At 45.9% G+C, this 25597-nt stretch overlaps 4 protein-coding genes across 9 annotated transcripts in view; 3 read left to right on the top strand and 1 right to left on the bottom strand.

The window, feature by feature from the left end:
- Positions 1-1871: 1871 nt before the first annotated feature.
- LOC148121698 (EKC/KEOPS complex subunit Tprkb) lies at positions 1872-18647 on the bottom strand. 4 transcript variants are annotated; one of them, XM_087907092.1, is made up of 5 exons: positions 18202-18647; positions 6385-6547; positions 4604-4726; positions 2982-3158; positions 1872-2188 (listed from the first exon to the last, which is right to left on the bottom strand). In XM_087907092.1, exons 2-5 carry the CDS (start codon positions 6523-6525, stop codon positions 2102-2104), a joined length of 528 nt encoding a protein of 175 aa, XP_087763218.1. In that variant the 5' UTR covers positions 6526-6547; positions 18202-18647; the 3' UTR covers positions 1872-2101. The 4 variants fall into 4 exon arrangements, with proteins under 4 accessions (XP_087763218.1, XP_087763215.1, XP_087763217.1 ...); XM_087907089.1 differs by lacking the exon at positions 18202-18647 and adding an exon at positions 12734-12869; XM_087907091.1 differs by lacking the exon at positions 18202-18647 and adding an exon at positions 12734-12868 and having other exon boundaries at positions 6385-6544.
- On the top strand, positions 12850-24379 carry LOC146894137 (N-acetyltransferase 8F1-like). Of its 3 annotated transcripts, XM_087907086.1 has the most exons (3): positions 12850-12990; positions 18751-18867; positions 23528-24379. In XM_087907086.1, exon 3 carries the CDS (start codon positions 23571-23573, stop codon positions 24264-24266), a length of 696 nt encoding a protein of 231 aa, XP_087763212.1. In that variant the 5' UTR covers positions 12850-12990; positions 18751-18867; positions 23528-23570; the 3' UTR covers positions 24267-24379. The 3 variants fall into 3 exon arrangements, with proteins under 3 accessions (XP_087763212.1, XP_087763213.1, XP_085546698.1); XM_087907087.1 differs by lacking the exon at positions 18751-18867 and having other exon boundaries at positions 12852-12990; XM_085690572.2 differs by lacking the exons at positions 12850-12990; positions 18751-18867 and adding an exon at positions 22935-23072.
- Positions 12851-25597, top strand: part of LOC146894136 (N-acetyltransferase 8F1-like) — a 20610-nt gene continuing 7863 nt past the window's right edge. The window contains exon 1 of the mRNA XM_087907084.1: positions 12851-12990. The gene's annotated coding sequence lies outside the window, so the exon portion shown is untranslated. The remainder of the gene's footprint in view (positions 12991-25597) is intronic.
- Positions 23018-25597, top strand: part of LOC125388357 (N-acetyltransferase 8F1-like) — a 22574-nt gene continuing 19994 nt past the window's right edge. Inside the window, exon 1 of the mRNA XM_087907082.1 lies at positions 23018-23072. Within this exon, the coding sequence (XP_087763208.1) occupies positions 23021-23072 (52 nt within the window). The 5' untranslated portion in view covers positions 23018-23020. The remainder of the gene's footprint in view (positions 23073-25597) is intronic.

Here is a 25597-nt window from a genome sequence, read left to right as displayed (position 1 = left end):
TGGTTTCTTTGGTGCCTGTGTTTCATATACCTAGCCCTATATTAATGATGCATTATGGACAATGTAAAATACTAATGCTTGTATTTCACTTTCGAGTTTGTAGACCAGAAGTTTCCGTAGGGCTGGAGGGGGCAGCTCACCTAGCCTCAGCACACATGTGTTAGCATCTAAGTTGGCTGAAAGTGCCAGATATCGGCTGGGCAAGGCTCGGGGTCTTTGCAGAGCAGGCATGCTAGGGGGAGGCAGAAACAAAGGTTTCCCAAGCACTGCAGGTGTTAGCTGAGGAAACGCAGACTCAGGGACAAATGTAGTCTGTGCTCTGTAGGGTCCCAGAGCAGAAGCCGGGCGTGGAACTGAGAGAAGTCCCAACAGATACGCTGTCATGGCAGGGTAGGAAGTTGGCTAGGACAGCTGAGGACTGATTCTATGGGGAAGACCTGGATGTAACTGACCTCGTGGTAACCAGGCTTGTAGAGCTGCTGTGGGCAGTCTCACAGGGCAGCACCACTTGAGGGAGGCCAAGCAGACAGCTCTGCACTCCCAAGCAGATATGGGGATGGAGCACCCTACAGCGCACACTCCTGGAATCTAGGCTGGACCCAGTCTGAGTTCAAAGGCCCAGGGATTCCAGAGACTCAGGTGCCTGCTTGTGCCATCTTACAACCCTGATACAGGCTGTTCTGGGCTGTGACTCTGAGCTTATACATGCAAGGCTGTCTCTCTTCCAGCTAGTTCATCTGTAACACTGGGGTGTTAGAGATGGTGGGTGGGGTATCTTGCCATGTCTCCCAACACAGGATAGTGACTGCTGATCACAGAGCTCCAGGCGCCCCGATTCAGTAAATTGTCTCACTGGGCAATATTTGGTCTCCTTTTTCATCTTGGCATTACTTTTTTTGTTTGTTTTTTTCTTTTGAGACATGTTTTCTCTGTAGCTTTGGGGCCTGTCCTGGAACTAGCTCTTATAGACCAGGCTATCCTTGAACTCACAGAGATTTGCCTACCTCTGCCTCCTGAGTGCTGGTATTAAAGGCATGTGCCACCACCACCTGGCTCTGGCATTACTTCTGATACAACTTAACTCCCGAGGAGGAAGCCTGTCCTGACCTCTGATTAACCTTGTCATAGACCAATTTCAATTACACAAAGACCCCTGCTACGTCATTCCAAACACAGGTGACTTGATTACTAGGGTTATATGCCTCACTCTTTCTTGCTATGTGGCTTTCTTTGACTCTGGCCTTGATGGTCACGACAGTAGGAATTCTGTCCATCCTCACCCTGGAGAGCCTCCTTGGGATTCTGGGAGATCTTCTATATCACTCAAAGACCACCAGTATCCACAAGACGGGTCTGCATGCCCCTGAGCTAAAGTTTCAGTGCACAACCAATGTGATACCTTGTGATCAACCTTGAGGCAGGATGCTGAGACCATGCAGCATCTCTCCATCTTAGCTTGAAGAGAATCAAGACTTCTTTCCTTTGGAAGAATCCTGGGGAAGTTTCACTGGCTCTGCCTCATCCTCTGCCCCCAGCATAGTCAGGTCCACTGAGAAGGGGATTCTGGGTATGGTGTACCTAGAGAACAACCACAGACCTGAACTGTGAGAGCATTCCTCGGTGATGTTCTGGAACTTGTGGCATATCTCCGGCTGACCTCAAACTTGTGGCTTTCTCCTGACTCAGCCTCCTGAGTACCTGGGATGGAGGATGGAGTCACCATACCAGGTTTAGAGTTAAAGAAATACTTACAGAAAAATACTAAGGATCCAGAAGCTGAGAAGAGCCACGTGGACACACCAGCAGTACAAGGGGAGATGCAAACTGAAGGATGACTCACTGAGCAGGAACCATGAACACTGTATCCGTAATTAGGGGCTTACAGTTTTATTTCAATTGTATAAAAATAAAGTACGTTGTAGTACACACAGAAGACTAGACGACAATGACAAATACCACGACAGGAATTATCTCTAAGAAGTGAAAAAGCAGGCTGATGTGGTTTCTTTTTCCCTCGTTCAGTAATGAATATGTTCATTCATGACCAGGAAAGAACAGCTAGTGATTAACTCGGAGATCATGTGTTGGTATTTTGGGCATCTTATAAAACATCCTTTGTTGACATCCTACAAATGATGGCATCCAATAATGTCCCAATGCTCTCTTCTTGTGGTGACAGTTTGTATGCCTGTAAAGTGAATGACAATCTATGAGTACTGGCATGTCCAGTCACTGTTATTACACACGTTTATATGTGGCATTATCACTTTACTATGGCATTAATGATTTGAAAATACACATATTTTTAAAATGTTCAAAATAGGTGGTAATTAGTCACTCATATCAAATATCCTTTTTAAAAATTGTAGTTATTAATATTAAAAAATATCCTACACATGAAAATCACATTTCAAACAGTCAACACTATGGATTAACTTCATATAGTCACTGCATATTGAAAGATATGTATTTTCTTATATTTCTCAGTGACTCCATTCTGAATTCGTTCCACAAACTTGTATGTCCCAGTTCTTTTCATCCACAAAGACTTTCCAATGCCTGTAAAGTTATTTTAGTATTTCTCAACCTCATTTTACTTGTAAGAGTGTTTTGCATGTAGTGATGAGTACTACATGTGTACAGTTTTCATGAGAGCCAGAAGATGGCATCGAATCCCCTTGAACTGGAGTTACAGAAGGTTATGAGCATGCTGGGAATCAGACCAACGCCCTCTGCAATAACCATAAGTGATCTTAACTGCTGAGTCTTCTCTCCAGTCCACACTGTTTCTTACAAGTTCAAAAGGTAATGGGAGTGAGAGGAGGCAGCCATGAGTAAATGCAATAGGATTTGTGAAAATGGAAGAAACACCATTATTGTATGCTAACTAAAGAGTTAATAGTTCAAAATTCCTAACAGTAATGAGAAACCAGCATCAGTGTAATTCATCTACTGAGCTCGTAAAAATGTGCACTACAAACCTTCCTGACTTCTGAGAGCTTTGTTATTTCTGGAAGGCTTTCCAAAGGCACCTGCTGGCCTTCCACTTGAGATATTAGGTGTTGTTGGTGTATTTGGTTATCTCCCTCTTCAACGTAAACAATCAGAACTGAAGTGTCCCTTTCTGAGATACCAAATTTCTTCAAAGCCTCTGAAATCTATGATAAAACAAAACAAAACAAAACAAAAAACAAATAAAAGGAAAGAAAAAAAAAACGAGGCATTGTCTTCTGTGTGGCCCAGTCCCTGCCTGCTCAGTAGGGGTCCCTGCTTCTCATGGCACACCTTGCTCTTCAACACTCCCTTCCAGCCCCTCCCATGGCTGTCCCTGTGCACAGCTGCACTTTGCTCCTCTGGACCAAGCCCTGACTTCTGGGCTTTGCACATAACCACCTGTGCCTCTACCTCCAGGTGACCTTCCAGTCAGCATTTGTATTCCTACTGTCTTTTCTCTCAGGCAGCTCAACGTTTGCCCTATTCCTCTGCTTCTCCACTGCACCTGCCTCTTCTGGCCCTAGAGCTGTGTCCTGTGCAGGAATGTGATGACTTCAATTGTTTCCCATGACTCTATTAATGGTGACTCTGCTGCTGTGCTGACTGCATTTTATAAACTTTCCAACCAACTCTGGTTTAATTCTTGCCACAGGCTTCTTAACCTTCCCTTTGATATTAGCACGTGGTTCTTAGTAACAGCAGTAGTAATACAGAAACTCCATCAGCAGAGTTCAGACATCTTTGTCACATGTCACACACAGAATGTCAACACCTCGGTAACTTTCATTTGAAAAGCACTCTTGGACTGGGGAGATGGCTCAGTGGGTAAAGCACTCACCACACAAGTGGGAGGATTGTGGTTCAAATCCCTAGATCCCCTGTGTGTAAAGCCAGGCACAATAGCAGTTGTCTAAAACCCCAGTGCTCCTACAGCAAGATAGGAGTTGGGGACACAAAAATCCAAGGAGCTTGAAGGCCAGAAAGGCTGGTGTACACAGTGGAGAAACACAGGGACCTTTGGAAGACAGCAAGGACCATGGGGGTCGTTCTCTAGAGCTCCACAAGAACACTGCGGCACTCACCATATGAACGTATGCACCTCACACACAGACATGCATTCACTCACATGTGTGGGGGTGGGGGAAGCATTCCTATGAGGATTTCAAACCATGGGTTTTTCTATGCCCTGGGTGTGTGGGTGAGCAGGTGTCAACTGCTCTACCAGGTTACAGAAGCTTCTGGTACTGACTATAAAAGCACACACTCCATCTCTAGTTTACAGAAAGAGCGACATAAAATGTATCTACACCTCACGCTTTTATCACCTGGGCTTCTGCCAGTTTCATATGCAAAAATGCTCAAGGGGTCTACTTAAGACAACGTGGGCAGGCAGAGAATACCAACCTCATGTGGTTTAAACTTTGATGACCAGGAAACTGACCACAACACTGGCTGCAGCAGTAAACGGCGGGCAGCCTACACCTCTCTCCATTACTACCATGGCTAAGTGCTAACATCTGTCTTGGAGGACTCTGATCCCGGAGCTACACTGCAGGAGGGGCACCTGCTACCATGAAGAGACGACAGAAATAAAGAGTCACCACTTTACGTTGTTATTAGGGGAGAGGTTGAAGATAATTTCAGTGGACAGAGTTCTTGTCTTCATTTTTCCCAGCTTGTGGAGATGAACGGCTTTGTTCGCTGCCACAAGTACCTGAAATGGATCGACAATCTACCAGAGAGAAAACAAGGATTAGCACAGAGAATCAGCAGCTTCCCAAACCATGTGCCCTGCCTGAGCTTACTCTAGTCCAACCGTTCAGTGGATCACCATTCTTATGGTCTGTATTTAAAAAGGCTGCTGCAAAACACACACACACACACACACACACACACACACACACACACACACACATACACAGAGAAGCATGTGTAAAATACAGAACTTTAAAGCTGCAAGATTATTGAAGACTAATATGGAACAGGCCCAATCCTAAACTTCAACATCATTGTTTTTTTTTAATTCACAATATTCAATGAAATCAGTGTACTTGTGTTACAGATGAGGTAACCAAGGCAAAGATGCCGGAGAGGGGAAGTCATGGCTGGGTGAGGTGTTCAATCCCAGCCCTGTTGTTACCATGTGGGGAATCAGGCACGTTGGTGCCTGTCTTACGTAGCAGAAGAAAACAATGCAGTTATCCCCTTGAAGGAATACTGACAATCATGTTAGGATATGCATCATGGACACAACAGCACACATTTTTATGTGCCAAATATAGATGGCTGTGTCTTTCTCAGTCACAGTAGGATGCTCAGGTCTTAATGTGCTCTATTAACCACTCTGCCATTGTGCTGGTTTGAATGAGAATGGTTCCCACAGGCTCCCACACTTGAATATTTGGTTCTCATTGGTGGATTGTTCAGGATGGACTCGGGGTGCACTGGCTAGTTTTATGTCAATTTGACACAAGCTGGAGTCACTGGAGAGGAGGGAGCCTCAATTGAGAAAATGTCTCAGTAAGATCAGGCTAGAGGCAGACGTTTTCATAACTAGTTGTTGATGTGAAGGGGCCCAGCTCACGGTGGGTGGTGGTACCCCAGGGCAGGTGCTCTGGGTTCCATAAGAAAGCAGGCTGAGCAAGTCATGGGAAGCCAGTGTTAAGCAGCACCCCTCCAAGGCCTCCGTGTCAGCTCCTGCCTCCAGGATCCAGCCCTCTGAGTTCCTGTCTGATGTCCTTTGACATTGAACAGTAATATAGAAATGTAAGTCAAATAAACCCTCTCCTCCCCTCATTGCTTTGGTCATGGTGTTTCATTGCAGCAGGTGCAACCTAACTAGGAAGAAGCTGGAAGCAGGATAGTGGAGTACTGCTGCCTCAGACCTGACCGTGTTGTTGTTGGAAGGATTGGAGAAAGACTTTGTAACTGTGGCCTAGAAAATCCACCAAGAGTTAAGAGCTCAGTGCACTGTTCTGTGGAATCTTGGGAGAGAAGAAGTTGAGAGCAATACAGATGATGGAGGTCCGGCTTGTGAAGTTTCAGAGGAAGCAAAGGCTCTACAGGGCCTGGCCTTCTGTATGAAAACTCTGTGGTATCTGGAAGCTGGGACTGAGAAGTCAGCCAAGATTAAGAGACCAGCACTACTGAAAGAAACCTTTGAGCCACTGGGACGATGGATGCTGGTTGGCTGGAAAGGAGAAATTTGCAGTGATTAAGAAGAGACCAGTATTACTGAGCCCTTCAGACTCTATATGCTGTTTTAAACTTAAAACACTAAGTGTGACAAGAGCCAATATTTTCTACCTAAATATGAGAGAAATTTAAGGTAAAATTAACATATTCTTAAATGCCTGGCATGGTTAATTCATTCTCATATTTTGTACTTACCATATTAGGATTTATTAATGAGCCATTGAGAGATCCTTCCATGGCCCTTCTTCTCAAGTCTCCTGCATTTTTTACATCTTTAAATAACAGAAGGGTCACTCTGCATTCAGGAAACAGGTCCAACTGCTGAGATAACTGCATTTCCTAGACAAGGAGGACGCTACTGGACAAAAGGAACAGACCACAGCAGGTCGTTAGATGTCAAAGACAGCATCCGTCTTCCCCACTGGTGTCCTCTCCTGACAGTCTCGCTATCCTAGACTTGCGCTGTACCTCCATCCCCCTGCCTCCACTCCCCAGGACCTAGAAATGCTTGTGAAAATACACTCATCTGTAACCAACGTAACAAAATCCTTGCATTCTACTTTCCTGTTTCTGACCTAGCTTCATTTCTGCTGCTGTTATGAAGCATCCTGACCAGAAGCAGCTGAGGGAGGAAAGGATTTATTTGGCTTACACATCCAGGAACCCAAAGGCAGAATCCACAGAGGAACACTGCTTGCTGACTCAGTCACTACCTTCTGCTTACTTAGCGTTTTTAATGCAGTCTAGGATCCTCTGCCCGGGGATTGTGTTGCCCTCAGTGTGCTAGGCCCTTCTACATCACAAGCGTCAAGGCAGTCCATCATGAAAGGTCAACAGACCAGTATGAGCTGCACAGTCCCTCAGCCGAGACCCCCTTCTCAGGTGACTCTGAAGGCTTTTGTCAAGCTGGCGGTTAGAGCAACAAGATAATCTTATAAACTACACAACTGTGAACATAAAAAAGTCCACATCATTGGCATCTTCATAACCTCTGTTCTTAAGTGTGCTGAGCTCTTTCCATTTCTTCCATTCCTGTGAAAAGCCAAGTGAAGTGGATGGTGTTCTATCTGGAAAGATGGGCAGCTTCTATGCATGGTCAAGCGGCTCCTGCCCTGGCAGACCCCCAGGGGCAGGATGCCAGAAAATGATGGCTTTCTGCTTACCTCAGCATTATCAGGACCACAATTTACTGCATCTTTGCTAAATTCCTAGTCTCCTTCACTTACAGCTTAGAAAGACCTGGCCACATATATATGGAATTAAGTTATAATGCTCAAGTCACATGCTTTACCCAAACATACAGTTTCCAACACGGAATCGACACAACATGTTAGACTGTGAACTAATTCTCACCAGGTGCGCTGGCTCACACCTGCTATCTCAGATGAGGAGCGGGGTGTAAAAGCAGCACAGAGTGTACTCGGTGTGAGGGCTCAGCTGCTGTGAGTGATGTCCTGGGTATGACAGACTTGTCACACTCACACAAATTAGATTCTAAAAACAATCTCAACCATCACTCTTTTTAAAGGAGATTGCAGGTAGGGCTTTACGAAGGCTAAGCATGCTCTCCTACTGAGCTCCAGCACTACCATCTAGCCGATTCTTTGGTGGGCCAATCTGCTTGGCTTGTTTCTGGAGGATCCAGTTTTAGTTTTCTTCCTCAAGGAACTAAATGGAAGTCTGAGGACGATAAAATGTCCTTTTATCACCTTGAAAGATTGAGAACAATTTATCCAGCCAATGGCAAGGTTTGGTATGGCTAAATAGCCCTGTCATGTTGGCAGGGAAAATGTCTTAGTGATCAAGCACTTGCCAAGCATGGATCAGGTCATGCTCAATCTTCAACACAGCAGCCCCAGCCTTCAAACCAAACCAAACCAATGCTGTGGTGTTCACCAGACAAACCAGGAATAACATTAAGCAAAACCACAGAAAAAAATGGCTAAATGTATCATTTTAATATTTGTTATTCTCATTTTCCGAGCCAGGCTGGCCTGGAACTCTCGATCCTACCACTTTTCTGACACTAGCAGTGGGTCACAGACTGGATCCACCACACTTTCTGACACTAACAGTGGGGTCACAGACTTGGTCCACCACGCTTTCTGACACTAGCAGTGGGGTCACAGACTTGATCCACCATGCCCAGCCTATGTTCTGTCTAACCGGAGTTTTTTGTAACAGGTCCTCATGGGGGTGGAGAGATGGCTGAGCAGTTATGGACACTTGCTGTTCGTGCAGAGCACATGAGTTTGGTTCACAACAGATATCAGGTGGCTCACAACCACTTGTAACTCCAGCTCCTAGGGCACCCACAAATGTTCACATACATATGTAGATGCACATATAAATTGAAAATAAAAATCTTAAAATAATTAAAAAGCTGCTTATAGAGAAAAGATCCTGAAGAGAGGGCTTAGAACACAGTTCAGTTGGTAGAAGAATAGACTAGCATGCACAGAACCATGGGTTCAAGCCCGAGCACTGTGTAAAACCAGTGTCATGGGCATCTACAACCCAGCCCCTAGGCAGTCAGAAGAGGGGTCAGAAGTTCAAGGTTGGAGGAGGTGGGGAGCGTTGAACTTTACAGTCTTGAAAACAACTGAAAAGAAAACTAATGTGTTTTTGCCATTCTCTTGAATATTTGTAGGTAAACAAAGTACTCTAAGCCCAAACTGCCCTCTCCACCAACCATGCCAGCCTACCTACTGCACAGAGGCTTCTGTTCCTGTCATTCAGAAACAAAATATTTTATCTTAACCATATCCAGACTGCTTCCAAATACATGCAACTGAGTCTATAGGAAGAGGAATTACATGTAATTCTGACCTTAGTCCCCGGAGCACAAGAAAAAGGCAGCTGGTAGCAAGACCTTCCATGTAAACTCGGCAGTGACCTCTATAAGGTAATGATGTTGGAATTTGTGAGCAGGAATTAAATGAGGGAACCCTGAAGTCTCTTTGTGTGAGGATCAGGATGAAAAAAAAAAATGGGCTCAGACTGAAATCAAAGGATGATGGTCTATCTGATCAGCTAGTCAAGTTAACTCTTCGCTGGTTGGTGTGAGATTTGGAAAAAGAACGACCAGATGAATGGTGAAAACTCCTTGGGCTGGAGCTCTGATAAGGTACACAAGATGCTCACAACAGACTTTGGAAAGATCAGTAAGATGCCCACTGGAGACAGACCCTTCAAACAGATACTCATCATGCCCAAGAATAGCAGTGGACATGGTCATTTATCTTTAAAAGCGTAAGAAAGCATTCTCAGTGAAAAACAGTCCTCCGGACAGTCTTTCTCACTCAACACAACCACTGTGAAATCAATGGACAGAGCACCAGTGGCCCAGAGGACGGGCAGACATACTGCCAACACTTGGAACCATTATTCCTATGCCTACTTTTATCTCTGTGCAAATTATTAAGCCTGATGAAGACCTTCTCCCGAGGCTCCGATATCATGCACATACAAACACGGCTGGACTCTGCGCCTGAGGTTCCTCCAGAGCAAGGAGCATGACTGAAGGAGGGCCTGTTCATGGTCTCCAGATTCCAAGATGTAGCCTCGGTCTGGTTTAACAGATGTAAAACTATCAAAAGCCTTACTGACTTTTCTAGAATAGCTTCTCTCCTGGAAACCTGATGCCTTATCATCCTGACATGCATGGCTGACAATGCTGACTGTGTATAGAACAGTCATCATTCTGCCCCTCCCCCCGCCTCAGCCACATTTCTGTGACTTTCATTTGTAATACATTACCATAGTGTACTTAGGGTAGATTGCCTTTGACAGTTGGGGTTTTGTTTGTTTTCACTTTCTTAGCTGATGTGTGTAGAATGCCAATTAATCAATATTGGTACATTTTGAATAAGCATTATTTCAAGAATTGCCATGATTATCATTAAAATTAAACTATTTTCACTTATGTGTATCAATTGTTGTCTTAACTATGGTGTGCATCAGCCAGGCATGTTGGGACACACCTTTAACCCCAGCACTCAGGAGGCAGAGGCGGATGGATCTGTGTGGGTTTGAGGTCAGCCTGGTCTCCAGTGAGTTCCAGGACAGTCAGAGCTACACGGTGAGACCCTGTCTCGAAAACAAAAGCAAAACTATAGTGAGCATCTAGAATAAAACCCAAAATATAAATACAGATATATCTAAGCCCACAACTGAAACAACAAGATCTAAAATGTCACTTCTGTGTTACACTGAAAGGTACACTCCTGAAGTGGCGAACTGGTGCTGAGGACAACAGAGCTAGTAAACTGTACTTGACAGTTTCTAGTATTTGGTAACAGAAACCACTTCTAAAAGTTGCCCTGACACTTTCTGAAAAGCAAACAACTGTATATATTTAATAAAAAACTTCTTACACTAAACAGAATTCTGCACTATTACATGTGCAGATTAAGTGGGTCATACTTAACTTTGGCACCTGAATCCTAATATTATGTTCCCTAGTTACTTTGGGGGCAGTGTTGGAATGTCCTCCTCAACCTCCCAGTTTGTTCCAGTTTCTGACTCCTTCCTCCCTGCACACAAAATGGCACCGGCCCTTCCTCCTGAGTGTATTCTTTGTTTACACCCGCCCTTTTTTATCCTATTAAATGTGCCTCAAGTTACATTTCCATCTGAAAAATATTAAAGTCATCCTCAACTACAAAGCTCCATGCAGTCCCAGGCTGGCTTGAGACACAGGAGATCCTGCCTCAGAAAACAAAGCAACAGCACAGAGCCAGAGAGGTAGCATGCCCTCTTCTGACCGCCACTGGTTCCAGACACACGGTACATATACATATATGTGGGCAAAACATCCACACATAAAAAATATTAAAAAACCACAAAACTTAAACACAATAGAAAGTTATTTCTGTTTTTCTAGAATTATGTCTGAGAGTTTCTGTTATAAAAAAGCAGAGTTTTGTAAATAATGTCCTGATACAGTTTTTTTTCTATGTTAGCATCAAATTAAGGAAAGACATACACAATATGATCAGTATGATCTGTCATGCAAAAACATGAACAGAAAAACTGCAGGAAACGTAACAAAACACAGACATCTTGAGTACTGAAATTATTAGGTGATTTTTATTGTGCTCTCAAAATATCATGTTGTACATGTCATAAACTTTCTACAGCCATCAAACAAAACCTAAGTTCGTATAATAAGGGAAAAATGATATTCCCTGTTTAGATATCCATTTCACTTGTGTGTGTGCCTGCACATATGTCTGTATACTGGATTCTTGCCTGGTACCTGTGACAGCCAGAGGAAAGGATTCAATGCAACAAGAGTAATAGACTTTTGTGAACTGCAGTGTGGGCATTGGGAATCAAACCCTGGCCTGACTTTTCACAGTAAGGGAGAAGAACTCAGAATAGTCTGTTCTAGTTTAGTGTAAGAGTCACTTCGGCCACAAACATGGAATCATCACTTAATATTGATCTGGTTTGATGCCTGTAAAATTCATACTGAAATTACCTCCCACTGTGAGAGATTAAAAAGAGGGGCAATAAGGAGACTTCAGAAGATGTTAGGACTTTGTACTCAAAAATCATTAATCCACTCATGACTATAAAGCTAATGATTTATCTCCAGAGCAATTAGGGTTTTGCACTCAAAAATTCTTTAACCTAGTAATATTATTATCAAAATAATGGTTTATATCTCCAGAGTGATTCTATTATGAATGCAAGTTTTCCTAGCCTTCTAACCTGCTCCCTGACTAGGAGGCAGGCAGATCTCTGAGTTCCAGGCCAGCTTGGTGTACAGACTAAGATCCAGAACTGTCTTGGTTACACTGAGAGACCCTGCCCCAAAAAACAAAACGAGCAACAAAACACCTCACCCCACGATGTATTAGCAAAAATGTAGTATTAGCAGCAGAAGGTAGTTCAATGCAGATGCCTCTCACTGTTATACAAGGTCGAGTGCCCGTGTCCTGAGTCTACCTCCAAACAGAATTCTGATTCACCCCCCATCAACAGCACCCCAAGAGCGTTTTCATCAAGGGCCTGTGCACCAATAGTAAAATCCTAGCCTATCAGTGTGTCACAAGGTCCTTCAGGAGGAAGCAAAAGCCCTAACTTTATGGCACCAGTTTTCACAGGTAGCTTCATGAACTTGCTTGCCTCCTCCCCTGCCCGATGTCCTGCCACTCTTTTCAGGGGCCAGATTTCCCAACGGGGTTTCCCTGTCCCCGGGTCTTCCTTCCTCGGTCCCTCCCGCCAAGGTCCCTGTCCAGGCCACCGCCGAGCACTTCTCTGACCAGCCTCCCACCCAATGCAGGGGCCTCCCCGGGTCTTCCCAGTCCACACGGGCCTCCTCCTCCTCCATCAGCCTCGGGCACCGCCTGTAGGGGGCGCCCTGGAGCGAGGAACCCAGCGGCCTTCCCGCACGACCGGCGATTGTGAAGTTACATTGCTCTCCACCCGAGGCCTGGGAGGGCTCGCGACAAACACTGGCGACAGGAGATTCACGCAACACCAACAAAACTGTGACGGCGAAGAAAGAGCTACCGTTCGCGCCGGCGGAACTCACCGTCAGTCTCAAGTCCGTACAGGAAGACCGTCCCCTAGGAAACAAAGCTCGCCACTCCCGGAAGTTCCTAATAGTTTTTTTTCGGTAAATAGGTTCCTTGCACCCGGTTTCCGGATCCTGGTGGGCGTCGTCAGCCTAAATCTGTATGAATTGCTGTGAACTTTCCTCACTACTTCTTGCCACTGCTTGCGGACTCCAAGGATAACTGGTTCTATTCCGTCCCCTTGTCGGGAGTTACAAAGGACCTAGAAGTTGAGGTATGGCGTTGAGTGTCGGCTTTATTCTCAGCCTGTGTTTAACGTCCTCAAGTTCTTTTTGTGAACTGAAAACTCTCCACCAGGACGAGAGTCACAGCTTTTCAGAGATTTTGAGGCGCAGTTTACTGAGTGTAGTCTCGGTAGGAAGCGGGGATGCAATGCGGTGGAGTGTCACATTGAAGGAGCTAGCTCCTCCCGTGCTCGGAGTCTGACAGAGGAAAGAGGCGAATCTTTTGAGCAGACCTGATAGTGAGGCTTCTCTGAAAGGATGGTGGGGTCAAGTCCGCGGGTAGTGAAACCTGATTTTGGTTTGTGCTACCTGCCAGAGAACCCAAGAAATAGAGAAAGGACTGAATCTTAACATTACGGCGTATCCAGAGAGCCTGCAGTCTGAGGAGAGAGCAGATTAACTATCCTAGACACATGTATTCCATCTCATCTCCAGCCAGCAGATTATAAAAAGAGGAGGAGATAGGTCTGGAGGCAAATGCAGCCAACTATCGTGGAGCTCCGTTTTGCCTCCCTGGTCGGGTGGTTACCCCATTTCTGAACGTTGTTGTTTGTGTTTGTTTTGTTATCTTTTGCACTCTTTCCTCTTCTGTGAACGTTTGGACTCAGGCACTTCTTGAAACTCGGAATCTTGGTAGTTTCTAATGATATTAACCTTATACTCCTTCAGAGGCATCTGGGCTAGGGTGGGAAGTTAACTCAAACCAAATGAGAGTGTGCCCATGCTAAGCTAATATGTGCATTTTGACTCCTTCCTACAGTATGGAGTACAAGTGTGTCTTCTTAATACAGAATATGAAAGTGTCCCCATCTGTCCTCAGTCTTTGTTCTATGCTAGTAGTAACTCTGGGATCTGTGTCATTTGAAAGATGACCTCTTGATACCATGCACCTGTTTGATTGTCAGAATGGCTTCTTGTAAGAGGAATTCTCTGACATGTAACAATGTACGTGAGAGCTCACTCTATGTAGCAGGAGCAGCTATGACATGGAGTTTCATATTTCTGAAATATGCCTTTGTCTGAAACAAACATAAACAATAAAAATATGAACCAGCATATGGAAAACACAAGTGTTTCTCTTTAGCTTCTTGGCTTTACCTCTGGAGAGTCTTTCACAAGTGACTACATTCTTTTTTTATTATTATTTTATAAATAGTACCAATCAAAATTTCCAGTTCCTCCCCTCCTCCCATTTCCCTCCCGCTCCTCCCACATTCTTCCCCCCATACTTTCCAGTCCTAAGAGAGGGCAAGGTATCCTGCCCTGTGGGAAGTCCAAGGCCCTTCCCCCTTCATCCAGGCTTAGGAAGGTATGCATCCAAAGAGAATGGGATTCCTGAACTGGCCTTGTCCCATAGTCAGACTGATGACTATCTTGAATATCATCATAGAACCTTCGTCAGGCAACGGATGGAGATAGAGACAGAGACTCACATCGGAGCACTGGATTGAGCTCCCAAGGTCCAGTTGAAGAGCAGAAGGAGGGAGAATATGAGCAAGGAAGTCAGGACCACGAGGGGTTAGTCCACCCACCGAGACAGTGTGCCTGAGCTAATGGGAGCTCACCAACTCCAGCTGGACTGGGACTGAACGAGCATGGGATCAAACTGAACCCTCTGAATGTAGCTGACAATTGGGTAGACTGAGGGTCAATGATAATGGCACTGGGATTTGCAACTACATTCTTGCTGTTGGTTTTGTCTCCAGCCCCGTTGGGTACACTCTCCTCCAGTTGTCCCTCGGCCTATTCCTGCTTCCCGAGGGCTGGATGGCAAACAAGCAACATCTTGTCCAGGGTAGTGTGATTCTGACACCTTTCCACATCTCTGAAGAATGTTCTTGAAAGATACTGTTGATTCACTAGAGTGGTTTGATCTTCTCTCTCATTCCTGGGATTCGATCTGCCTCAGTTGATTTGATCTGATTCTGTGTTGTGAGGGGGGGGGGGAATATTGACAGATGTCAAGGAAGCAGTGCCAATAAAACCCTTTATGTCCAATTTTAGGCAACTAAGAGGGATAGAAGGAATGGTTCCTAGACCCAGCTGAAGTCTATTCTATCCATTTTGTGTTTCTCGTTGGTGATATTGTAGCATCTTTAAAAACACTAATGGGGTTTCCCCTTCAAGACTGTACTTCTGCAGAGTGTCTGCACACAGTAGCTTGCCATGTGTGCCACCTCCACTGTCACACACTCCAGGTCTTTGCCTTTGGTTTACAATTATTCTGGAGCCACCAAGGAGCTGCCTCTCTAGGGCTGTTGTCCAGAGGAAGGGCAGACGTCAGTTTCTACTTAATGCTGTTCCAGACACTCTTGACTGTGCTGCCAGGTGAGAGGAAAGAGGCAAAGCTGGGGCTTCTGTCCCAGCATTTAAAGGTGGGGTGTTTGGGAATTAACCCTTTGCCTTCCCCTGGATCCAGTCTTTACAGTAGGGAAAGAGAGGCTTTTCTGGAAGGTGAGCGTGGGAACATAGCTCTGTGATGCAGGGACCCTGAAGAGGAAACACAGTTCTAGGGACACCACATCATCATGCACAACGGTGCCATCTCAGTACAGAAAACCAAAGAACCTGCAAACTGGGTAACAACATTGAAGGAAAAGTTTCTATGTGTGCCACATACAAGCCGGAGCGTTAAAACCAGATCTTCTTTCTTGCTGTTCTGCGGATGGAGACACACACTCAGGGAGGAAAGGGAGACATCGAGGATGCCTTGACTGGGGGTGGAACAGGGAGGAGGCAGGGGAGTGATCAGGTGCTGCTGACACAGTCTCTCTTCCCAGTGTTAGCATCTGCTTCCTCATCAGCAACAGCAGAAAGGAACGGGGCCTGCATGGGTTTTGGGAAGGGGATGCCCAGGGGACTCACATTGGTTTCTTTCTCTGCAGCACTACATTCCAACTAGAAATAAGCAGCTTTTGCAAAGCACAACATGGGTTCTGAACTTAACTGCTTAATGTAGAGAACACTGCTCTTAATGGACTTAAAACTACCCTTTGAGAGACACGGGCGCTTCCACTGACTTTGCCTGGGAAACGGCAATAGTTTGTTTTCATGGTCAGAGGCTCACGAGGACGGAACACATCCCAAGGAGAGAAATAAAAGCTTCACAAATCATCTCTGTAACTTGCGTATTAATAAAAGTACACATTGACTACAGCAGCAGTGCAACCGTCCACATTGGAGATGTGTTTAGTAACTGCAAGACTGCTGTAGGGCATCAGTAGCGCTCCTGCACTGGCATTAGTAGTGCTGTGGGGAAGCCTCGCCCCTGCACTGGCATTAGTAGTGCTGTGGGGAAGCCTCGCCCCTGCACTGGCATTAGTAGCACTGTGGGGCAGCTTCACCCCTGCACTGGCATTAGGAAGGTTGGGGAGACCCTCATCTCTGCTCTGATATTAGGAGTACAGACAGCAGCCGTCTGGAATATGAAAAAATAAACCACTGGGGAGTTTGTGCCTTTTCTTAACCCCACTCTCCATTAAGGGAAAGCTAAGTTCAATGCCAGGATCCTATGCTACAGTGAAATTAAAGAACTAATTATCACAAAGTGTCCTCTGACTCCACATGCACACTGCGACACACTTGTCCTCCCGCGTAAATAAAGTCAAATGAAGTGAGTCTGGGCATGGCGGCTCGTGCCTCTAAGGCCAGCCTTCTCTTTTACAGTGCTGCTTTGGGAAGAGGCAATGTTACAGTAGCACTGGAGGCCACTAAGGTAAAGGCACTGCCTCCTGAACAAAAGAGTGGACATGTGCCATCATCTGCTACCTTAAGGGTTAATCCATGGACTGGAGAAATTGTTCTGTGACTAAGTGTGCTAACAGTTCATCCATAGCAGGTTCAATTCCAAGTCTCTACATGGCATCTCACAACTATCTGTAACTCTAGTTCTAGAGGATGCAATAGTCTCTTCTGACCTCTGCACAGTCAGATACCCAGATACGCATGAAGGCAAAACACCTATCCACAAACTATTACTAAAAATAAAACAATTTCCTTTAAAGGAGTTAATCCAATTGTACATGCCAATCACCTGTCCAAGGGACCATCCCTTAGGATGGTGGATTTACCTTAATGTGCACAGAGGAGATAACAGGAATAATTAATTAGCCCTTTAATAAGCCAATACCTTTCCTTCCCAAATCCTTGACCCTGAAAGCAGTCTCTGTGGCAGACATGAGGTTCCTTGTGTCTGCCCCTTTGTCCCTTTAGGGTGCTGGCCAGTGCCTAAGTCCTCTTCTGCTGGAGTTCTGGGCTCCCTCACTCTGTCTGTGCAGCCCCAGTTCCCACCATGTGTCTGCTTGTCTGCCATGTGGCTGACCTCCACACCAGGTTAACTCTAATGGCATGTCTGTGTATCTTCCTCGTAAGCTTCTAACTAGAAGGCTATAATAATCTTGTCTCTAAACTCACCCTCTGAGGTCCATGCATTTCAGTCTTTGAATTCTCAGGATAAGCACCCAGAAGCCACTGCTAGAGCTGCTTTTGTGACTATCAAGTTCTCCAGGACCCTAGTCCCCAGGCTAAGAAAGTCTCTGTTGTTCTCAACAATGACACAGAATTCCCACATCAATTATGTTTAATCTGTAGGATTGAATAAAATTCTTTTTTTTCTCTTTGAGACAGCATCTTGCTGCATAACCCTGACTGGCCTCTAATTCTCAGTCCTCCCTCTCTCAGGCTCCTGAACAACAGATTACAGGTGTCTTCCACCTAGTTTGAAATCTTTTTTTTTTCTGAGACTGGCTTTCCCTGTATAGCCTTGGCTGTCCTGAAACTCACTTTATAAACAGGCTGGTCTCAAGAGACCTACCTGCCTCTGTCTCCCAAGTGCTGCCATTAAAGGCATGCACCACCACTACCTGGCTAGAATTTTTTTTAAGTAAGCAGAATAAGTGGGTTTGCTCCATCCTATCATCTCAGGGCTGCACTAAAGACTAAAGGTGCACCCAAAATATGGCGCACATGAAGCCTGCAGGAAAGTTCTTTGTGTCAAAACAAACTTACCAAGTTAGGCTAGGCTGCCTGACTGTTGTATAAAGGCTGCTGCTTTGTTCCCAGAACCGAAATAATCACACTGAAGCTTTATTAATTACAACACTGCTTGACTTATTAGCTTAGGCATATTTCTAGCCCACTCTTTTAAATTAACTGATTTCTATCATTTTATATTATATAAAATATATTATTTTATATTTTACCTCAAGGTGTATGGCCTACCGGCAAGGTTCTTGCTGGCAGCTTGCGTCCTTCTCCTCTGGTGGCTTCATGGCACCTTCTTGACTCCTTGACCCCGCCTTGTTTTTCCCAGCAGTCACTTTAGTTTGCTAGGTCTTGGCTGCCAGACTTCTTATGTCATAATGAATTTAAAAATTATAAGCAAAATGTGGATGCATCTCTATGGTAGAGTGTTTGCATACTAGCACAAAGTTCGGGTTCCATCCCCCAAAACTAGGGAACACACACATACACAAATCATTGTATGTAAGACTGCAAGTCAGTTTTCTGCTTCAGAGTTTTTTCTTGTTTGTTGGTTTTGTTTTTGTCTCTTTCTTTGAGATGAATTTCTCTACCTATCTGGTTTTTCTGAATTTCTGGCTCTCCTGGAACTTGCTCTGTAGACCAGGATGGCCTCAAATTCACAGAGGTCTGCCTGTGTCTGCCTCCTGAGTGCTGGAGTGGTTTAAGAATTCCTTCTGTTTGTGTGTTCATTTCATTGGGTAATGAATAACGAAACTGCCTTGGCCTAGTTGATAGGACAGAACTTCGGTAGGTGGAGTAGACAAGACTGAATGCTGGGAAGAAGGGCAGAGCGGCAGACTCCATGGATCTCCTGCCTGAGACGGATGCCGGTTAGAATCTTGCCGGTAAGCCACAGTCACATGGCAACACACAGATTAATAGAAATGGGTTAAATTAAGATGGAAGAGCTGGTCAATAAGAAGTTAGATCTAATGCGCCAGGCAGTGTTTAAATGAATACAGTTTCTGTGTGATTATTTCAGGTGTAAGATAGCCGGGTGGCCGGGACGACAAGCAGCCAGCTCCTTCTGCTACACTGGAGTTCTTAAACTGTGGCCTGAAGGGTTGCTCTCCCAGATGCATACAGGACTTCCTTCTTGACCTTCTCCAGTCACTGATTCAAACTGTGCTTTTATTCATTATCCTAAATAGAAGAGTAAAGGGCAGCAGCCTAGCATTCCTACCCTTCCATTTTTCTTTATTGCACATATCACTATACACCTTCTATGCAAAGAAAAGTGTAAAGATAAACTCCAAACAAGGGAAATGGAAAACAAGTTATGGCACGTTTAGTCTAGCTGGAAAGTGAAGGGATTACACATCACCTTCCTAAACTATTCTAGATAATGAGACCGTACTTAATGCTAAGTAAGTCTTGGAAGCAAACCACTGAAAGCTGTGGGGTCCAGGGATGCTCCCAGTGACTGCCAGAGCAGCACAAAGCAGAGTCCCCATAGTGGGGTCTCTAGTAGTTGAAAGGTGTGCTCACTTTATTTGGATTAATACTTTTCCTATCACAGGAAGAAAGTGGGGACTTCTCTCAAATGCCACAACATAAACCTTTACTAGATTCAAAACTTGACCTCAATTTCCAGCCTCCACCCATGGCATGGATCCCTTCCACAGGCAGGTTCTGACAAGATTGCTCCGCTTTGCATCCACAAGCTGCCCTCACATGGGAGAGGAGTCTGCAGAAGCACCCTCTGGATGATCACATGCTTTACTTGGGCAGAGATCCGGCACTTATGGAAGTGGCGATCTTAGTTTCTGAGGGGTATGTCTTTGTGTATGGTCAGGAGACTGATAGTGAGTTCCCCTGCTTGTGTCTCCAGTCCCCTGTGTTTGTCCAGATTCCTCCCAGGCCCTGAGTGGAGAGCACAGCTTGGACAGAAGGTGGCTAGGTTGCGAGCGTCAAGGCGCCCCCTGCAGGCGGTGCCCGAGGATGATGTAGGAGGAGGCCTGTGCAAACAAAATCACAGCAAAGTCCAGTGCTGGGAGGGAGGCACTACACAGAGCAGCCCAGGCTGTGACTTGGGCAGCAACCTTGGCAAGAGAAATGTAGGAAGTAAGAACCAAGGACAGACCTCCCCTTGCCTCGTGGGGAAGAATGACCTCTAGAAGCTGAGGGCAGGACTTTGGGCCGGAGAGGAGTCAGGCAGGTTTCAGATGCTACATGCAGGACCCCATGCTGTAGAGTTAGGGCTTTCTTTCAACCCTAACTTCCTTATGCAGGATCCTGTGACCATTGGGATAGGTTAGAATTGCATTACTGGTGGACAGGACCTCGGGGAGGACTCTCTTGGGGTACTATTGGTGAGGGGGGTGAGTCAGAATTAGAACTTCTAGGTAGTCAGGGTATGGACATTGGACGTGGTGTTAGAGGCCTTAGAGGACCTTCTGTGTTTTGGGGTTTTTTGTGTGTTTTGTTTTGAGTGATTTATTTTGGTTAGGGATTTTGGTCCGAGATTCTGGAACTAAATTAGCAAGAAATAGGTAGGAAGATAGATCTAGTCAAACTAGTTTTAAAAACAGACTCACTTTGGAGATAAACAAATTTTGATAATTGTTTTATGGGATTAGTGCATTTATGAGGATAAAGTCCACATTATGTTGTAAATGGACTATGTTTAAAATATCTGATATTGATAAACTTCAACATGAATTTCATGGTGAAAAATGGGAGTTGCATTTAACTCTTGTAAGGTTTTATAAATGAGTTACACTAAGAGCAAACTCTCTTGAGGCATGCCAAGGTCCTTCTCCCCATTGTTAAAAACACAAAACCAACAGGGGTAGGAAGGAAGACATATTATTCCTCCCTGTTGGAAATCCTTAGATTGTGTTTGCTCACTGTACAATGACCAGAATGCAGAGCACAGAATACTTTAAGAGGACAGTGATACTCCCAGTGCACACGCCAGCTGTGCTTCCGGAGCACACCCTCTGTAACTGACAGCTTCCTGACCATAGCGCTCTGTACCCTCTTATCTGACATTAGCAACACTAACCATTGAATGTGTATCAAAACCCATCCCCCCTTTTGTTAAAAACCTTAGGCAATTCCAGCAAATCAAAATAAAATTTAACTTTGTGGTATTTGTTCTTTAAATGGTTTTTCTCTTTGTTCAGGTTTAAAAAAAAACACTAGTGAGTGCTGCATGCGTCTAAACCCAAGCCCTTGTGAGAGAGGAGCAAGAGTCTGTGAATTCCAGGACAGTCTAGGCTACATGATGAAACCTTCCAGAAAACCAAGTAATTACAACAACAACAACAAAGTGACACTTTTGGATCATCTTTCAGTGACCAAAAACTTTCTTTTTGCTGAATAAATCCTCCTGTTTTGCTAAGTAAATAAAGAAAACTCCACGGTTTAGCTGTGTTCCGTGTTCTGTGCTCAGGTGATGTAACCTGTCCTTGCTCTTTCCATTACTGTCAGCATCACAGCTGATTTCTGGGGAGGGAAGTCAGCGTTTTCTGTTGAGTCATACCCAGAGCCAAGAGTGAGCCCAGATGCTCTGCTGCAGGCTGCTGCAGGCTGTGAAGCTGTCCTGCTTATCCCTAGCTGACTGGTGCTGACCCTAAATGTCCTCAGGTGGTGCAGATGTCACTGACTGGCCTGTGTCCTAATGGACAGGCCACATGAATCTTCCTCACAGCTAGTGCTGGTGTCTCCTCAGTCTATACTGAACGAGGCTCCCCTTGCAAACAGTAAACCAACTAGGTTCACAGTGTTTTGGACAAACAAGACCTTTAAGTAATTATGGAACAAAGTGCTTCTCATTGTGCCTAGTTCTCAGCTATGGGACAGGGTTCCTCTTGGGAGCATAGACTGATTGAATTTCCAAGACATCTTGTTGGACCGGGGCTTCTGCAGCATGCCACCTGCACACCCGGGACCCTTGTTTTCCCAGCTAAAACGCATCCACATGGCCTCACATGCATCTGGAATAGGATATCTGCACTACTTGACTGTGTTCTGGGTCCTGCTGGTGTTAGACACACGTGCCTTTAAGGGCCCTCTTCCTAAGGGCTGTCTCAGGAGCTTCCCTTCTTCTCTCTCCTCCCTGCTCAGGAGATAAACCTTTTCTGAGGTGTTGGCTCTGCTCAGCTCATCCTTCTGAGAAGCCTCACTGTGCTGACATCTCAGCATCTTCTTCACTGGACCTTGTCACAGTTCTGAGAGTGTCCCATTCTCTGCTGGCATGAAAACTTCCTCAAAGTAAGATCCTGCCATAGCCTTCGCTCCACCTTGCTCAGAGCCTGCTTCTCTTGCTATGGTGGTCCTGGAGGAAATGGGGCCTTCAGCCCAGGGTTGGAGGCAAAGGTAGAGAACACCTTCCACAGGAACACTCTGTAGAGACAGATGTCGCTCTCACTTGTTGTAGGGAAGCAACAGGTTGGATCACCCATGTGGGAAGCATGATGTTCAAGCTCTGAGCAGGTCCTGAACTCAGGCAGTTGTGCCCTGTCTAGTCCCCGCCATCTGGATGGCACCATAGCTGGGGCTGAAAAGGACACTAGTGCTGACTGAGGCTGGTGGTGAGGAGGCAGTTGCAGAAGGGCAGTGTGGAGACCCCTAGGATTTATTTTATCAGGACCAGGCACAGCATGGACAGAGAAAAGTCCAGCTACAGTACTTGTTGCTGTGACAGGACATGGGAGCCCAGTGTGTGTGCATCCCAACACCAGGCTGCTCTGAGCAGTTATGTGCAGAACCAGGTTGGCCTTGAAGGAGGACAGAGATAACTGCAGTCTGGAGGGAGCAGTGCAGGTGACAGGCCTTCCATGGGGGTAAAAACTGTTGAGCATCCACATTCCACTGTGATCTACAAATTATTAACCCAGAGTTCACAAGCTGAATGAGGGTGGCCTCCCTGCTGTCACTTTCCAGCTCTGTGACCCTGGGCTTTATGATTAACAAATACCCAGGAGCCAACCGGTGAGGTGCCAACTCAGGTCTGCTCACCAGTTGTTAGGCAGACCCAGGCTTCTGTACTGCATGCGACCAGAGGCTGATGCCCTTGCAGACACTCTTGGTTGTGCAGTAGCAGGTAAGACTGGCAGCACTGTGGGGAGGGTGTCAGCGTGGGACTGGAGTCCTAGAACCTGCCTGAGGGCTCAAGGATAAGGGTTTGCACCAGCAATGGGTGGTTTTGTTTGTTTTGCCAACCCTGCCATCTGAACTTTCATAGTCCTTCAGAAGGAGGTTTGCAGGAATACAAACCCGAAAACACAATATCTACAATATACAGTCCACGGCCAAATAAAAGTAATGGGTGCATGTGATCCATCTCCATCACTGTGCTGTGTCTATGTATACTTAGATGTGCAGAAGGCGTCTATTAGTGTAAAGAAGGGTGTAGTCAGCTGTTGCTGGACAGACATTCTCCCAGTGTTAGTGTCTGCTTCCTCTCTGATGACAGCAGGAAGATACACCCTAGAAGAGGATTCTGGGAGGTTGGGAGACAGAAGATCAGGGAACTTATATGGTTTCTTTCCTCTTCAGGGAACAGGGAAGCTGCCCAGTCTGGCATACCTGTCTCTTCTTGATGCTGAGATTTGAGACCGAAAAATCTCCCATGGCTCCTTATCACATCCGCCAGTACCAGGACAGTGACTCTAAAAGTGTCCTGGATTTGTTCATAAGCGGCATGGAGGAGCACATCCCTGCCACCTTTCACCACATGCTGACACTGCCCCGAACCCTCCTGCTCTTACTTGGGGTGCCGCTTGCCATGATCCTGGTGTCTGGCTCCTGGCTGCTAGCTGCTATGAGCATCTTCTTTCTGCTTCTTCTGCTGAAGCTCCTTGCCAGACAGCCATGGAAGGAGTATGTGGCCAAGTGTTTGCACACAGACATGGCTGACATCACCAAGTCCTACATGAATGCTCATGGCTCCTTTTGGGTGGCTGAGACTGGAGGAGTTGTGGTGGGCATCGTGGGCTGTCTACCAGTCAAGGATCCCCCATTAGGGAGGAAGCAAATGGAACTCTTTCACCTGTCTGTGTCCTCACATCATCGAGGTCAGGGGATTGCGAAAGCACTGATCAGAACTGTCATCCAATTTGCACGGGATCAGGGCTACAGTGATGTTGTCCTTGAGACCAGCGTCTTGCAGCAAGGTGCTGAGGCCCTCTATGTGAGCATGGGCTTCCGGAGGACAGGGCAGTACTTCATGAGTGTGTTCTGGAGGTTTGTGGATATTCTTACAATTCAATTAAAGCATCCCCTGCCTTCTGCCTAGGATGTGGGGCTGAGACTTATGGTTCTGTGCAGCAAGCAGGTCCCATCCACTCTTCATGAACCCTGTCATGTCAGCGAATGAACAATAAAAGCTCCCTGCTGGTGCACACCAGATTCTAATGCATGTGATGTCTGAGTTGGGGGAGGTTAGGAGTTCTAATACACTCTTGGTTTCTGGGGTGCCTGTGTTTTATATACCTAGCTCCATATTCCTGAAGCATTATGTACAATGCGAAAAACAATGCATACATTTTGCTGTTGAGTCTGTGCACTAGAAATTTCAGTTGGGCCAGAGGGGTAGCTCACCTGAGCCTCAGGACACTTTGCTGATTGAAGGTAAGTGTGAGAAATGAACACGGAAGTCTCTCTGTTCCTGTGTTCCAGGAAGTCATGAACTTTGGCCTGTGATCATTGACCTTCTCAGATTAGTGGCTGATACTTTGAGCCCATTTTTTTTTTTAAATTCTTTGACAGTTTAACACAGTGGCTCCATGGAAATGGGAATGCTCCCTCCACCTCATGTCATGGCACTGCAGGGTGTCCCCTGCCCTACAAGATGGATGCCCATCTGCTAGAAACACACTGGGTAAATGTTTCTAATAACCAGAAACATGTGCCTCACTGGGCCTCTGGGAGGAAGAAGGCTCTGGTCTATGTGACCATGTGCACATGGAGTCATGCCTGAGGGTGGCTACTGCATAGGAGCTGCCTTTGCCCCTGGACCCAGGACTTCTCAGGCAGGTTCTTCCATCCACTGCATTCTGACTAAGGGACCGAGACAGCATGTTAGCTCCTTCTCACCAAGGTGTCCATCCCTGCTGCAGGGACAGGGCACCTGTTGGAGCCACTGCCCTTCAGCTAGCTCTGGACTGCTCAGCCCTGGCTGGGATGCAGGTTGAAGCTAGTTTGGTGTTTTGCTGAGAGAAATCCTGAGCCCACCCACCTGGGACTCATCCCTCGCAGGGAATTAGGCCACAATTTTAAGGACAATCTCCTGAGCCAGTTTCTGAGTCACCTGTGTCCCTCCTTTAAAGGCTGCTGGAAACCCCCCTTTACAGTCCCTAGGGCAGCTTGGACTAGTCCTGGCCTAGAACCAATAAATCTCAGAGCCAAAGCAAACCTTTCACTTTGCCAGTGAATTATCTCAGAAAGTGAATGACTGAGGAGAAGGTGACCACCACAGAGAGAGCAGGACTCATACCCAGGTTGCTCTGAAGCCTGCATGTTTGGCTACAGGGCTGAAGGGGATGGGCAGAAGTTTGACGACCTCAGGATAGAAAAGGAGGGAAGGTTTGGGGAATGCAGACAGCTGGGAATAGACCCTGTCCTCAA

This window comes from Myodes glareolus, chromosome 6 (assembly GCF_982192425.1).
Source record: "Myodes glareolus chromosome 6, mMyoGla1.1, whole genome shotgun sequence".
NCBI classification, from domain to species: domain Eukaryota; kingdom Metazoa; phylum Chordata; class Mammalia; order Rodentia; family Cricetidae; genus Myodes; species Myodes glareolus.
The sequence above is the reverse complement of the archived record's forward strand: the minus strand, read 5'-3'. Positions and strand labels throughout refer to the sequence as shown.

Bases quoted from the DNA above. Each gene is read 5' to 3' on its own strand.
- LOC148121698 (XM_087907092.1), bottom strand. From the start codon at position 6,525: ATGCAGTTATCTCAGCAGTTGGACCTGTTTCCTGAATGCAGAGTGACC. The intron at 3,159-4,603 runs GTAAAGTGGTGA...GTTTTATCATAG, and splicing joins ACCTCTCCCCTAATAACAAC to ATTTCAGAGGCTTTGAAGAA. The intron at 2,189-2,981 runs GTTTGTAGTGCA...TTCACTTTACAG, and splicing joins AGCTCTCAGAAGTCAGGAAG to GCATACAAACTGTCACCACA.
- LOC146894137 (XM_087907086.1), top strand. From the start codon at position 23,571: ATGCTGAGATTTGAGACCGAAAAATCTCCCATGGCTCCTTATCACATC.